At 32.3% G+C, this 16,454-nt stretch overlaps 1 protein-coding gene across 4 annotated transcripts in view; it reads left to right on the top strand.

The window, feature by feature from the left end:
* Positions 1-16,454, top strand: part of PIP5K59B (Phosphatidylinositol 4-phosphate 5-kinase 59B) — a 296,829-nt gene that overhangs the window by 257,365 nt on the left and 23,010 nt on the right. For all 4 annotated transcript variants that reach the window (XR_014128028.1, XR_014128029.1, XM_081736326.1 and 1 more), the window contains one exon: positions 9,193-9,287. Coding sequence is in view for 2 of the 4 variants with exons in the window: in XM_081736326.1 (XP_081592452.1) it covers positions 9,193-9,287 (95 nt within the window). In the remaining 2 variants the exon portion in view is untranslated. The remainder of the gene's footprint in view (positions 1-9,192; positions 9,288-16,454) is intronic.

Below are 16,454 nucleotides of genomic sequence, written 5' to 3' on the forward strand. Positions count from 1 at the left end.
CTTATAATCACAGTTTTGTAGGAGAATTTCATTGCTGTAACTCGTGAATTCAAGGCAACAATCACCGTACTTTTTAAGTTAATTGTTAACACAATGAAATGAAATATAAATGTAACACACTACTCCTAATCAACATATTATATAGCACAAATGGCAATAAAACAAGGAAAAAAAATTCAAAATTACAAAAAATGGTGGGTGATGGAAAATTTTTGTTTGCATTTTTGGAATCAGCGGATGAAAATACATAAAAAACATCCGGAGTTGTTTATGTAACAAAATCAATGTTGGGCAGTGGATTGAATTGAATGGTCGGGTGTCCAGTATACAATACAACCCGGAGTTTGGGATAGTAGAACTTTTGAACCTGAAGAGATACACAAATAATGGTTATACCAAAGTGAAGCTTTGTTCATGTATATTTTTTTAAACTAGGAAGCAACGATTGAAATACACTAGGAACCACACAGTGTTGCCAGATGTAACCGAAGATGTAAATCTTTTTTTCATTTCCACCGATAACTAATCGGATGAGGCCTCTGTAAAAGAGAACTAGGGAAATCGTAGTTTTCATAAATTAAAACTCCAAATCGGCAACATTGCTAATGTTTCAATACATCAAAAGGTGTGTTATGAATCTGTCTATATTATGCAACTCCTGAAAACAATGAAAAAGAAACTTTGAAATTATCATGGTAAAACATTTACTTACATGCATCCGGCAACACTGCTACCATCACGAAATAAGTTATCAGCTCTACAGCAGATGCTTGAAGTGTCCCTTGTACTGGTTTACACGTTTTACCATGTTGGGAGCAACTTTACGAAGAGTAGAAGTGTTAATATTCTCAATGGCACTACGAATGTTCGTTTCCAGGTCTTGTATAGTTCGAGAATTGTTATACCTCTTGCTTTAAGTAGTCTCATAGAAACGAATAACAATGTTACCGGGTGCGTGTAAGTAAAAGTTTTATCATGATAATTTCAAAGTTTCATTTTCGTTGTTTTCAGAAATTGCATAATGTAGACAGATCCTTAACACATCTTTTGATGCACTGAAACATCAGCAGTGTGTCCAATTCAGAGTGATAATTTATGAAAACTACGTTTTCTCTAGTTTCCTCTTACAGAGGTCTCATCCTGTAATGCGCCGTTAATCTATACCTACACCTCAGCGCATTACTTGATATTTGGACAAGGGGTAATTTGGGTGCTGGTCTGTACCCTCAGATACTAAAATTAAAATCCACATAAATTAATTTTTTTCTAATCGATAAATATAAATAGATGAAATAGTTGATGAATTTAAGAAGATTTAAGGTTAATTAAAATATCTTTCTCAAGAATAACTGCGCAGAGTTGAATATATCTGCTGTTGAAGGTAAACAAATATTGTATATTAATAATTATTTGTTCTGTGGCAGAATATAAGAAATAAGTGAAAATGCATTAATTTTAAATCTCAGATCGGGGAGACTTCTCTCTCCCCTGAACCGTTCTGCTACCGACTACCGACAAAATGATAATGTAAATTTCGAAATATAAAACAGAGCTTATTTTCAGAATTTGATGTCTGGAATAAAACCTCTAAAATTTAGTACTTCATCCATATACATTTACTAGCAATGCAAAATTAATTTGATTCTATGCGTTAACAAACGTACATTGTGATTAGCAAAGTGTTCTGAAGTTGGGTTTCTGTGATACAATAGTGACATAATTTATTACTGGGATATGATTTTCTGGAACAAATTTATTTTAATGGATCCAAGCTACATACATTTTGTATGATCATCTTGAACATGATAGATGAAGCCTCGCGTCTCTATATAAGATATTTCCTAGAATGTATTATAGTAATATTGTATTTATAGTCAATGAATCTGCGAATAAAGAAAAAGAATTTTAATAATATTGTAGTAAAAGAATAAAAGATAGAAGGAAGAAATAATATATATATATATATATATATATATAAGATGAATAAATAATATATTAATTAATTGTTGTGCAGGGAAGGTAGAATATTTACAATACTTATTAATAAAATTTTTGGAAGGATGCGATGTGCAGAATCTTGATGCAGCTAGAAGATAAAAAGGTCATTAAAATATAAATATATGTTACTGAATGAAACCAGTTTAATACTAATGCTCAGAACTAAAAATACGTCTGTTAGAAAATCTTACGAACATTAAATATATTATGGTAATGGAGCTATCTTACATTTAAGGTTTCGAGGAAAACCTAAATAAAGAAAGCTAAACATATTTTGGAAGTTATTCCGTACCTGTATTTGTGACGATCTATGTAATATGTACTAAAGTTCGAAGTGATTATCAACCAAAATTCACCATAATTATAGTGCCAGTTTCATTTCCATATATTAAAAATAAATAGTCACATATATACTTATATACATTTAAATTTTGTTCAGATTTCTACATTTTGTCATACTATGCTGTATATGCTCCCCAGATGGTATTTCACGTATCACTATGAACTTGTCCAATCTTCTGGTTTTTCCCGCGACACGAAGTGGGTGGCGACTCCGTTCCATTGGGCCAAACCTTGGCTCAGTTCGTGCAAGAAATTGTTCAACGGGTGTCATTGTAGAACCGAGTCCATAACTACCAGTGTCATTGCAGAGCCCGATATAACATAGCCACCAGTGAAATCAGATAGCTGTGACGTTGTTATATTACTGCAAAGGAAATATGGAATTCCAAATAACATCTGTATACGTCGGCGTTACAAAAATGCATGTAACAGCAACTAACGTTTTCTTTAGGTAAAAACAATAGTGTGCAAGTTTTACAACCCCAATATTTGTACAGTTTAGCAGAAAATAGTATTGGGCAGTGAATAACAGTAATAAAATTAGTAGTACAGAATATAGAAAATTTTATTTTACTACAATCCGATCGATGGAAATGAAAAATTCTTTTTCTGTTCCGTTGTTTCCAAGCTACTCCAACTAAACAAACTGAAAATTAACGACAGAACATCCATACGTATGAGTCAATTTACATATTTTGCAAAAAAAAAAAAAAAAAAAAAAAAAAAAAAAAAAAAAAACACCTTTGGTTACATCTAGCAACACTATGTGGTTCCTAGTGTATTTCAATCTTTGTTTCCTGGTTTAAAAAATATACATGAACAAAGCTTCATTTTGGTATAACCATTATTTGTGTATCGCTTCAGGTTAAAAAGCTCTACTATCCCAAACTCTGGGTTGCATTGTATATTGGACACCCTGTATAAGCTTGCACGTTCTCTGTATGCAGTTGTTGTTCACGCTTTTCACTTAGTAAACTCAGTTGGAATATTGTTTACTCCAGTTGCCTTCCCATTTCATGTCTCGGATATCACTTTCTGAAAATCAGCCCGAAGTATTGTAAATTCTCTATCGTCGTCATTTATTTTTAAGGTCTTCAGTATATTCTTTTCGCCTTACTAAAACCTTCGATTGCTATTTTCCCATTCTTATTTTCTATTATTACTTTGATGCTCACTTGTTTCATCTAAATTCCATTTGATTTAACGTTCTTGTATTTTTATTATTTATTTATTATTTGATCTCCGTGCTCTTTGTACTTCTGTACCCTCATATTTTCTGTGGACAATTTTCCCCGTGGGCTGCCCTTTTCCTTTATAATTCATTAGTGAAGCGAGCTTCTCCAATTCACCTGGCATTTTTGTGCCTATCTGCGTCTTTTTATCTGTTCTGTGATAGATTTCGTCTAGTTAATCCAGTTCTAATGAAAATTCAGATGTGCCTCTTCTGCACACTTTTGCAATTTGACAATATTTTTATCGTATAATGTAAAGAAAAAAAGTCCAAAAACTAGACATGTGTCCGTTGATAGATCTCATCGAGCTGAACAGAGTATTATTATTGAGGGCAAATTGTCATACTTCGAGAAAATGGACTGAAACTTTTTTATATTCTTTAGGATAACCACGCGACGTTCAAGGTGAAACTGATTTTAAAATAACCGTCTATCAAGCCTTCCATTATGAGATTAACAAGATAACAGTATCCACTATCGTTAATGAGATATAAAACTATAATTAACCCTTGAACTTATTTTTTTTTTTTTTTTTTTTTTAAGTTGACATTGATTTGCATAGAAACTAAAATAACATAATGGTGAAAACGAAAGTTAGTGTTTTTTATTCTTCTTACGGCTCATAACATTTTCATGAAACTTTTTTTTCAGATAGCAAATTAGCCTTCAGCATTGACATCATGTGCCACTCATAAACTTATTGTTAATAATTGATTAATTAATATATATATTGGATTTTAACGAAATATGATACAAGTTTTCTTTAGAGCTTCCGGATCATGACAGATGCGTGGGTGAAAAGTAGTCAGGAACATGATTGGGATTGAAATTGATCAGAAAGAAAGAATTAATTACCGTACTTGAAACAATCGTAAAAGTGCTTCGGATTGACATCGGTCAAGAGCAGTAGGTGAATTCATTCCACCATGTTAAGGGCTTTTGTAGGAAACAGCGTATGTTTTACATAAGATTCAAGACTAATTCGTATTAATTAGACCTAAAAATTGAGAGTTACATGAAACATAACGTGTGTTTTCTTAATATTTCCCAGTAAAACATTCCTTGAGGTTAATATCGATCATGGGAAGGAGTCAGTCCATTTAAGAGCATATTTCTGCCTAACTTATGTAAAATAATAATAATAATAATAGCCTCCTGCCCGTGTTGTGGCTAGCGCGTGCGCCTTCGGTAGAAGATGACGAAGAAATTAATTTCACAATCACTTGCATTAATCATTCGTAATTTTTTAGCCTAAAATGCATAACCGTGAAACAGACTAAAATTTCATTAGTGAAGTGTTGAAAACTTCCCAAATTAAATTATTTCTCTTACGTTTACATTATAAGGTACCATTAGTTTTTATAGTCAGGCTTCTAGACCTTCTTTTCAGTGTTTCCTGCTACATCTTCCATTATTTCTAACCGAGTCGAAATATGCACTTCTTACATTCGTATATTCTGTAAGTTTACTCTGTGATTGAATAATTAGAAATACTTCTTTAAGGTGTCATTATGAAATGGATAGAAAGATTTACTATTACACTTAATGTTGGTAACGAGGTTTTTGTTTGACAGTGCCGTTAAGTTTGTTAAATAAATGAATAAACAAATAAATAAATAAATAAAAAGTATAAAAGTTAGTTAAATCACGTTTAATACCTCACCGTATTCAACCGTTACGTGCTAATCAATGAATATTTGAACTTCTAACTGTAGTTTTAACATTAGTTGAACACAGCAAGAATGCTAACGTATGACATCATGTGCTTGAGGTGGTCTCTCCGAGTGCGAGCAGTGATAATTCTTATACACTGAAATGCAGAACATGATTTTTTTTTTTTTTTCGAACTTCAGTCCTTGAAAAGATTTCTTTGTAACTTGGATGGCGATTCAAAGATCTTAAACAGAATAAATTAAATTTTGAAACTTTTTTTTTTTTTCATTAATTGATATGAGTACTTACCAGTTGTCAAATCTTTTACAAACATTTCTTTTATTAAATCTACAAGTACACATTAATTTTTACGTTAGTATCATAGTAGTTGTGTTTTATATAGCCAGCTGCAAGCACATCTCTTATACTGCATGTTCGAACTCCAATATTTCTTCCATTACCTTTTATGCTATGGTTCAAAAGCCCTTCCAGCTGATCTAGTGGTGCACAGTTCGATTCCGTGTGGGAGAGCATTTGAACGCATTGTTGTGGTTCCGATTCCACCTTAAACTGTAAGTATACGTCTCATGTAGCCTTGGTACAAAAAAGAACGATAAACTTCAATGAGAGCAAACAAACTGTAAGTAAAATTTCCCAAATAACTATCTGTTTCTGAGACAGTCATACAATAGAATCTGAAAAATATCGGAAATATTGCAACGAAACTTTAAACTTTTGTGTAAAATAATGTTCAGCTTTAATGTTTGAAACTTTACTATTATTATTAGTGGTGATAATTTCCATTCAGTATTATGATCATTCGTGATAACAGGAAAGTTGTCAGTCATGGCTGCATAAAGTTTCTTACTACGAGCTGTTCCTAGAATGTTTCCTGTGTATTTCACACGCCATGTTCTCATTTATCTGACGAAGAGTGTGCTACCATAATTGTACGAGGTTTAGCAGAAGAGTAATGACATTGGTAATACTGCACATGATCCTACACAGATGCAGCCTCATCCTTCGCTTGACAATTAGTTTAAACCTTGCCTTAGACTCAATACAAATCTGAACTTACTACAGTTGCTACGCGATTGTTGATAGCCTTGGAAGTAAAGTTGTGTTTATGACATGCTTGACGAAAATTTTGTGTAAATTGCAGACAAATCTATTGCTGTGATTTATTAAAAGTTATACAAAGGGCATGAGAATGTTCCTAATTCAGGGCATGAGACGTACCTCGTATGGGGAGATCAATTCCGAAAACGGACGAAAATGTAAAAAGAATGAGGAGTTGTGTAATGTCAGATCGTCGATTGACATCGAGAATGAACAGTAGTGAATTCAGTTTTGAACTTGCTTTCCATCCATCAGTTTTTAACTAAGGACTTAGGCATGAGAAAAATGTGTGCTGAGATGGTCAAAAGGAACTTCACGATTGAACAGAAGACAAATAGGGAGCATACATGTCATGATCTTCTGCACCACCTTAGGAGGGAACCAGAATTTTTCAATCGCGTGAATAATATAGATTTTCAAGGATGACCGCGAGGTAAAACACCACCAGTTGGATTCTACACCACGACAATGTCACATGTCAGTTTTCGTCAATGACTTTTTACCCCCTCTCGCCGAAAAAAAAAAAAAAAATCTCAGGCCTCCGGAATTCTGAATATCAGTCTCTGTGATTTCTTTGTATTTCTCTAGATCAAAGACCGCTTAACGGGTGTTGTTTTGGTACTTCGGATAACACCCAGAAGAGCGTAACTGACAAGCTGAAACTTTGTCTGCAAGGCATTCCAGCGTAAGCTTTTCACATCATCTCCGTCGCTGTGTAGCTGTTCAAGTAAAGGAAATAACCTTGGTTTGCAAAAATTAAATAAATAAATAAATAAAATGATTGGTTAAAGAGTCGTTACTTTTCTGCCAAACTCGTGCAATTATATACAGGGTGTCCGGAATGGGACTGACGCTTTTTAAAATTTATAGTTTTAATATAGTCACAGATACAGAAAAAAAAAATGCATTTTAAAAAAGAACTCAAAAAGTTTATTTGGTCGGTCCTACAAGTCATTCTAACTCCACGTGAGATTATTTGTAACATACAATACCTAGCCTGAACTCAATCTCTCTCCACGTATTCTGTAACATCTGAGGTGTTCCTGAAGCAATCGCATTTCTAATACGGTTCTTCAGTTCATCAAGGCTACGCACCTTTTCACCAGAATACACAAGGTCTTTCACATACCCCCACAGCAAGAACACTTTTTTTTTTCTGCAAACCACCACACGCATTGCGCCTTTTCGACTGCCAACGCCATTTATGTTTATCGGCAATAGTAGCACCGTCACCGGTAGTTCAAGTATGAAAATTTGCTGAACAAAACTTTTTGAGTTTTCCTTCAATATGATTATTTATTTATTTATTTATTCTGTATCTGACCATATTAAAACTATACACCTTTAAAATCCGTTAGTCCCATTCCGGACACCCTATCAATATGGCGAACATCGGACAGTGTTGACAGTGTAGACTAATGATTTCACTTAGGGAAACGAACACATTACCAGAGTTTCGGATAACATGAAAGCTGTTTCATCGCTGTGTATATAACTCGTCCTATTATTACTTCACCATTTTCAAGCCATGAGTACCATCATAATGGAGGTTCTTTTTCAAGCATTTTGCTTGCACTAGCAAGTAACACGTATTGATGCATATGCTTATGCTTGCAAAAAAGGGCATCAGAGATAAAACACTTATTTGTTTGCTTCAATTTAAATATGAATTCCAGACTTACAGTACTTTTTTTTTTTTGTGTGATTCTGTATTGTATACGTGGTTGGTACGCAGATATACGTGGCTTTTTTCTAAAGCTAAGAAGCTGCAGTCTTCTTCATTACCAGGCTTACAGTCATTTATTTTTCATTTTCGTAAGTGTTTTGTCCATATGTTATTTGTATTTGAAGGTTCTTTCAGTTCCCAGTCAAGTTTTCTTGTAGCTGGATAGTTACCCTTCGCACCTTCGGTATACGAGGGGTCCGGGTTCGATCTTTCAAGGAATACATATTAAATATGAATCCTACCTTAAACATGGGTCCATGCCTCAAGCAATCCAAGACAAGTCTGTTTCAAGTTCAACGTGATTTAATGTAATCCAGTGTGACGTACTGTGTATAGTAACTGAATTAATGACACATTTTGATTATTCACTTCCCATGAATGCCTATCATTTGCGTAGCACACTGGGTATTCATTTAGTTTTTTTTTTAAGTAATATAAAAGATTTGTTCAATTTTTATCCGTTGTCAGATATTTGAAATAATTTAATTACCTCTCTCTTGTATCGATTGAAGATCCATAAATAACAAATTAAACATATCCTGATTATGAAATTCAATTAAATTAAACCTATTAGAGGATAGGATATGAAAGAAAAAATCAATTGTTTCCACCATTTATCGTATAACACCTTGAACGTATCAATTTAAGTATTCTATTTAGTAGGTTTTTGTTGTATAACTTTCTGTACCCGCATGTTAACTTCGCTCTTATGTGATGTGAATGATGATTTCGTGTAACCAGAATTATCACCGAATTGTTTTATGTTCTGCATATTATATATGATATACCTTCACACATTGCATTGTCACGAGGCATGAAGTACTACTATCCACATGAACAAATATTGTTCAATATAATGTCAAAATATTCGGTAGTATTTGATACCCTTGTTAATCCTATATATATATATATTTTTCTTAATTTTGTTAATTGTAGACTGTTGAATAGTAAATAGTCAACGGCATGCAATGCCATTATTATTTTTTGACTGAAAATAAATTACAGAAAATATAATTTTATGAAATGCATTGAAAAATATTGCATGTAGTATATGCTTCCAATTTTTTTACTTAGTGCCTAGCTGTAGCTGATTGTATTTTTGCCTTGCTTGTTGCCATTTAGGTTGCCCAACAACCCCAGTGAGAAGCTTAAGTGCTAGCAGAGATAGTGAGGGACCAAAATCTGAAGAAATATTTACCAGTCAAGAAACTGAAATGGTGAGTTAAAAAAGAAGCCCTGCTCTGTGCATGTTTAAAAAAAAAAAAGTACGTTGACTAAATATTCTCAGCAATGCAGTTTTCTTCCTGTTTGTGTGTATGCGTGCGTGCGTGTGTGTGTATACCATGTCATGATTGACATTTTATATATATATTAACGTTCAGAGCAATTCAGCAGCGTATGCGTTATTCTAGTGTGATTTCAAGATGTATTTAAACAAATAAAAGGTAATATATTAGCTAGTTCATGACAGCTACAGATGTGGGCTTGCACGTGTACACCTCTTCACTGAGCACTTTTAATGCGAATCTCTGTGTAGGTGGAATTATACGACTAAACATTTTCAAGTGACTAAAGCAGTATCAAGTAAGAAAGAATGCTCTCTGACATTCTTTTGTAAGGGGAAAGGCAAATTGCCTATGTAAAGCAATATATAGATTTTTTAAAAAGTTTTGTTCTAGCCCCTACTATTCAGAAAAACGCTTGTTTTGTATTATTTACTCCAAGCTATAGTTATTCCGACTTATGTATATAATGACATACTTCTAAGAACATACTATACATGAATAATCATAATCTTGTTTAATCTAATAAAGCTTCTTTACAATGTCCAGAATTCATCTGACCTACATAAACATTCCACTGATATATTCTCTCTGTTACATATTATATTACCAGAATGCATTTAAAAGTGGAAGAAATCTGATCTAATCAAAGGGAACAGATGTTCAATATGTAACATTATCTCCTAAATATTTCTTATAAACTACTTAACACGTGACAATACCGTTCTGTCGTAATAACTGCTATCATATGTTGGAAGTGAGTATCTGTTTTCTATATTTATAGTGTATAGATATAATGGAACCATGAAGTAATGGTTCAAAACATTGTGTATTTGACACAAATTAGTTGTATAATTTGTGTTTGTGATGGTTCTAAACCAGTTTTTTTTTTTTTTTTTTTTTTTTTTTCCTGGGAGCTCTAGCTTTTGAAATACTTGTAGGTATATATATATATTGTTAACGTGAGTATCCTTTACTGACAAAAAAAAGTGTTTTAGAGAAAGACAATGTATATTTTCAACTACAAGGCTTGCAGTTAAGTTAGACTAGAAGTACTCCTTCCTAATATTAAAAAAAATGAATAAACTCTGTACACATTCTTGTGTGTTTTGTTGTGGTTCGATAACTTGTTAATCTTGTTATGTAGAATTCAGCTGAGATGTTGAATATATATTTTTTTTTTTTCTATAAGAGATAAATATGCACACTTGTAGGTTTTTCGCAGTTTAGAAATTGTATTATTGCAGTTGTCTATAACGAGTTCAGGTGATGTATATTCTAAGCTCATAACCGCAGTGCATGTAATAAACTATAGTGGACCATTTCATTTCAAGTGATGTACGTGAATTCTAAACTCAGGTATACTAATCTACCTTAATTACAGTTTTGATCATCTTTAATATACCTAAACACATGCTTGTTTCTGCTGAAGGTACTCAAATTTAGTAGTGTAGGATTAAAATACGTATGGCGTAAAACTCATTTTATCTAAAATCGAAATTTCATTTTTGTTATTAGCTATATTTTGCCTCTTGTTAAGGATGGAAGTATTTAATTGCGATCTGAGGTGCATGATTCCAGGTATTGTATATTTGAAATTATAATTTGGTTGGATTACTGCACTGGTGAAAATGGTATTGCTTGTAAATGTACATAATATGTATGACACCTTTAGGATAAATGTATGGCATGTAAAGACTGCCCAAATGCAGAAAGAATTCAGTAATGCTATAATCCTACTCTTAATTTTAATAGGATCCATGAAGTGTTCAATTATTAAAATACAGACGTTTATAAATGAATGAAGGTCTCTTAACGGTTGCGCGAATTGTATAACGTAAATCGAAATCTTCTAAGAACATTTATTTTGTACAGTAAAATAATAATAATTGCAGAACGTTTGTTTTCCCGGAATCTTAATTGAATGATTCAGTATTAGGATTTTGGCTAAGTTAGTCTTTATAGCCAAACAGTGAGAAAAGGCCTTATTCAGTACATAAAAATCTATATACCAACATACTTAATGTGTACTTTGCGTAAAAATCTGTTTTCATTGGCAGGTCATTTACCGCAAATTGGAGCTTCCATGCACTATGATTTTTCCTAGTCTCTTCGTTTGTGAGTGAGAACTGCCCACCTCAATATCGTCATTAATTCTAGTCTTCTTTTTCTCTAATCTTGTACTATACTTTCTATCGTATCCGTAGTAAGTTTTTTTTTCATTTTCATGTAATGACCTGGTCAGTTTCTTATTCTTCTTTTAATTATTTCCGCTGTTTCTCTCCTTTCTCCAATTTTTGCTAATAATTACTTGTAATTGTTTCCTTCTACTCAGTTAATTTTATCGCTTTTTCGCAGCGTTTTTTTTTTTTTTTTTTTTTTTTTTTTTTCCCTTCTTCCATAACCATTTAAGAACTCACAAAATTAGTTTTTCCTTCCTAAAAGCTTTTTCCGCTAGTCTCACTCACTTTTACTTCTCGTTCACATTTCAAATCTTCACTTAATAGTCCTACCAAGTCATCGAAAACTAAGTAAGCTGTTCTATTTTAAGAAAAAAGGTACATATTCGAGAGTTGACAAGCTGTTTCTGCCTTTCTTTAATAAGGAAGTGGATCCATAAGTGTAATAGTGTAGAGGGAATTCAACTAATAGAGATAAGAAACATATCGGAACACGATGATTTGTATCGGGTTAGAATAGTGATTTAAGTAAACAATAGACTGAATACTGGACACTGTAAGATTAGACAACGTCCATTTTTAAACTAGGTTCTTATCTGGTACATGCATCACTGAGTGCACAAGCTTTTAACGAAAACGATTATTTTGCTTTTATATACTAATTTTATATTCAATAATTTCCCGTACTTGTGTGTATATTATGTAAAAAAAAAAAAAAAAAAAAAAAAAAAAAAAAAAAAAGGAATGAAAATTGCATTAAAGACGTGCGTTTGAATTCCAAACATTTTCATAAAATTATGTCGATGAAACTATTTGTATTGATACTTTCTTTTTATGCATTTCATTTTTTTTCTTTCTTTCTTCGATAATAGAATTTCCATTAATAATATCTGCGAATATACAGAGTGGAAGGGAACTCCACCGAGCAACTTTGGGAGATGATTCCTTGTATGAAATAAAAGAAAAAAATTGTAATAAACATGGGTGGAAAAACGTCTCCTTTCAGAGTTATGAACCGCCGAATATTCGAAAAATCACGTTTCAAAGCGCCCTGTCTTAGAAACTATAGGACCTATCCCAAGCGGTTTAAGAAATTACACAAGAACTAGTACGCGCTCGATCTAAATATCCATGGTTTATCACCCACCGTTATCGGCGAAACGAACTGGAAAAAGGAAGTGGAGGTATAGGGATACTCATTTAAGTACTAATGGTGCTTTCGTTTCGCTGGTACTGGTAAATTCTGAAACATGGATATTTAGAAAGAGCGCATACTAGTTCTTGTGTAAAATCTTAAACCGCTTTAGATAGGTCCTATAGTTTCTAAGGCAAGGCGTTTTGAAACGTGATTTTTCGAATATTCGGCTGTTCATAACTCCGAAGGATGTTTTTCGACCCATGTTTATTAGAACTTTTTTTCTTACATTTCATATAAGGAATCACCTTCAAAAGTTCTTCAGTGGAGTTATCTTCCACCCTGTGTATAATTAAGTTACGAGACGTGGGGGAAACAAGTTCAATTGTCAATTTAAAATAATTATCAGAATTACGGGGAGGATATAAACAATACATGATTCTTCTTTTTCAATTCTGAATAATCAAGTAATGCATTATTTACTAATAATCAAGTAATGCATTGACTACAACCTTAAATCAACGTGATGACTTACATATCCAATACTCAATTTCCCGAGTAAATGTTGTGCATTGCAGAAATAGAAGAAAAATGAACACTTTATTCTTCAATCTAAAGTTCTTGAATATATATGTAATATGCACGAGAGATACTTCAACTGTAATATTATTTCATCGTGTTCTAATGAATTGTATTATTATTTTTAAGAACTTACTTAGACTGTTGGGAGTTATGTATCTTTTCCATCCATAAAACGATGTTCATTCTGATAATGTTGTGATATTCGGTCTTCATGTATTGATATTTACGTATTGTGTTAGTGTTATTTGAGTAATACATGTCTTCCGTTCATATTTTGATAAAAGGTGAGAAATGTAAATTTTAACTGGAAACGTCAGTTTTTTTCACGTTTTTATAGAACATACTTCGTCGTTTAATTTTTATATTATGATAATTACTATTATTTGAAACTTAATCACCAATGTTAATTTAAGATTTAAAACCTCGTCTAATATACACCGTTCATTTTCCTCGTATCTCATTGCTTTTTCCAAGTAAATAAACAGTAATAAAATATTTACCTAAATCATAGAAATAGGTTACAAACGCACGCAGAGTCGTGTGTGATTGTATTATTTAAGAACAGATAAAATTGTTGAATCTTTTTTAAAATTTTCACACTAGTTCTAAATGAGCGACAAACTTTCTCACTTATATTAAGCATCACTTTTGGCGGTATATAAACGTGTTTTGAATTTTCTAGTTTTTCAAATAGTTTTATTTCTCAAATTTCTCTTGAACTTGTTGAGTCCAATTTTAGCTTTTATGTGTCGAACTTCTGAAAGATAACATAAATTTTTAGATAGCCACTAGTCTGTTTGTAAACTAAGGGAAAATTTGCCTTATCGATTTTTCCAAGTTGTATTATTCTTTCGAACGTCGTGTATGAGCTTCCTTGAAGCAACTTCTAACTTTATTATGATTCATTGCTTATTTTCATTATTGTTCTTTGTCTTCCGCTCTGGTTTCTCCTTTTTCTCTTCTTGATTTAGTAATAGTCGAATGTGAGATAGGTATCATATCAAAAATTTTAGAAAGAAAGTGTAATTGTTCACTTTACGGTATTCTTTGCAAAGAATCCTTCAGAATGTGACAGTAGTTATCGGCGTTATGTTGATTTCAGTAGATGTGAGATGCAGGACTTCTTGTATATAGAGATAGGTATCAATCAAGTATTCGTCGGAAAACTGTGCTTGTAGATTGATTTGTTTTGTTATTTAATTTGTGGTATTAAGGGTTTATATTATCTTATGTAAACAGTATTGTAACAAGTTTATTAAATTTTAACTAGAATATTATGTGTAGATATGCGGATTTCGTACAGTGTAAATACTGTTGGTATTTTAATATATATATCATAGTAATTTACATCGTTCGCTTATTTGGTCTAAATAACATATAAATATACGGTCGCAGTTTCCTTAGTACATACTCGTAATATTTTCTTTCTTTTTCTTCTTTTCTTTTTTAATTATAAAGTTCGAGGAAAAGAAGTATTCTTGTAGTAACATAAATATCCAAATTCCAAACGTTTAAAATAATGATTTTAAGACATTATTTAACGTACGCAATGAAAGTCTAATGTTCAGTCCATATATTAAGAAAACGAAAAAAAATCATGTGTCATCTATATTTAGTATCAGTGTTATTTGTAATTTTAATATACTTTTGAAAATCACTAAATTTTATAAGAATATCGTTAAACTTTGTAATAATAAAACGAATGTGTTTCTCTATATGCTTTTTTTCCTGCAATAGACAATTTAAATGTTTCTTTTCTAACTGATAATTTACAAGTGTGCATAGTAAATAATGTTCTTTGTCGACAGAAAACAAAATGTGCCTGTAAGTGTTGTAAATATATATCGTGGTTGTTGCAACTTATTGTTACTGTTTAATGCAAAGATAGAAAAATTAAGTGATGGTACGTGGATTAAATTGTCGCTGACGTTACGTAAATTACATTATTTAAGCAATTGTAATTTAGTGTGAATGTTAATGTGTGCGTGCAAGGAAGATTGAAAGGTTGGTGGATATTTGCCAGGGTTAAGATAGCAGATGTGTAAAATACCGTAAGTACTTAAAAAAAAAGAATGTGTATATATTCCTTTGTGTGTGTATATATGCATTATTGTCAATACTAAGTCAGCGTAAAAGGGAAAAAAGATTAGTTAAGCTGTACATGAACTGTCTTTGAAGCCTTTGGAAGACAAAAGAATTTGTAGGATGTAAATAAATGCATATGACAGATTAGCCACGGCATATGTTTTTATATTTTTAACCACCCAGCTATCATACTATTTATCAAACTTACATAACTTTAGAGATTGCGTTTCGGGTAGTTGTGTTCATACTCTGTAATGGCGGATTTTTTCACACAAACTAACATTCTCGGGCAATCAAAGTAAGCACGTCCATTTGCTGCATTTAATACACAGATTTTTTAAAATAATTTTTAAAATTTTTATTCGTTGTATCAAGATAATATATTTTCTTCTCCCTCAACCGAATTAATATAAAAGTGGAATTTCTTTTTGAGGAGAAGATATGAAAAGTTCTTCAGTAAGGTATGTTTCTATTCAATATATTATGGTAGTAGTTACACCTCTTGCATTGTAATTTATTAGTTCTACACCATTTCACTTGACATACATTAGACCAGATTCTCGTTCGGAGTTTTTTCTGAACGCGTTTCTCATGATGAGTGATGGAAAGAACAGCAACTAATGTGTCTATCGGTGGTTTGTACTTCATGAAGCGCTGGACAGTGCGGTTGACGTTTGATCTCATATTTTAGAAATATAGGTCGAATAAATGAAGTAGGGCTATTATTGCTTTTTTTATGTTATGTTGAGCCATCAAGGGTTCAAACTTGAAAGTGTGAGTGAAGTGATGAAGAATCAACTTTGTCCACTCGGATGCTTCTTTTAATAATAATTATTGTCATATTAGAGAGACCTCGAATAATGTACCGCTTGAATTCAAAGTTAAAGCCCAGGTGAACCTAAGCTCCGATAACAAAATAAGTATGATGACTGTTTTGAAGTAGCAGAAGGCCCTCAATGAAGTATGTTGCGAATAAAATCAGAAAAATAAGCACACTGCTGAACAAGACTGCACTTATTTAATATAAAAAACACATTTACACGTGACGTTTCGATCTTCTAGCCAAGATCTAGCAGTGTACGTCTGATGAGGATCTTGGCTAGAAGATCGAAACGTCAC

The sequence above is a fragment of the Thermobia domestica genome, chromosome 13 (genome assembly GCF_964235325.1).
Source record: "Thermobia domestica chromosome 13, izTheDome1.hap1.1, whole genome shotgun sequence".
Taxonomy (NCBI): domain Eukaryota; kingdom Metazoa; phylum Arthropoda; class Insecta; order Zygentoma; family Lepismatidae; genus Thermobia; species Thermobia domestica.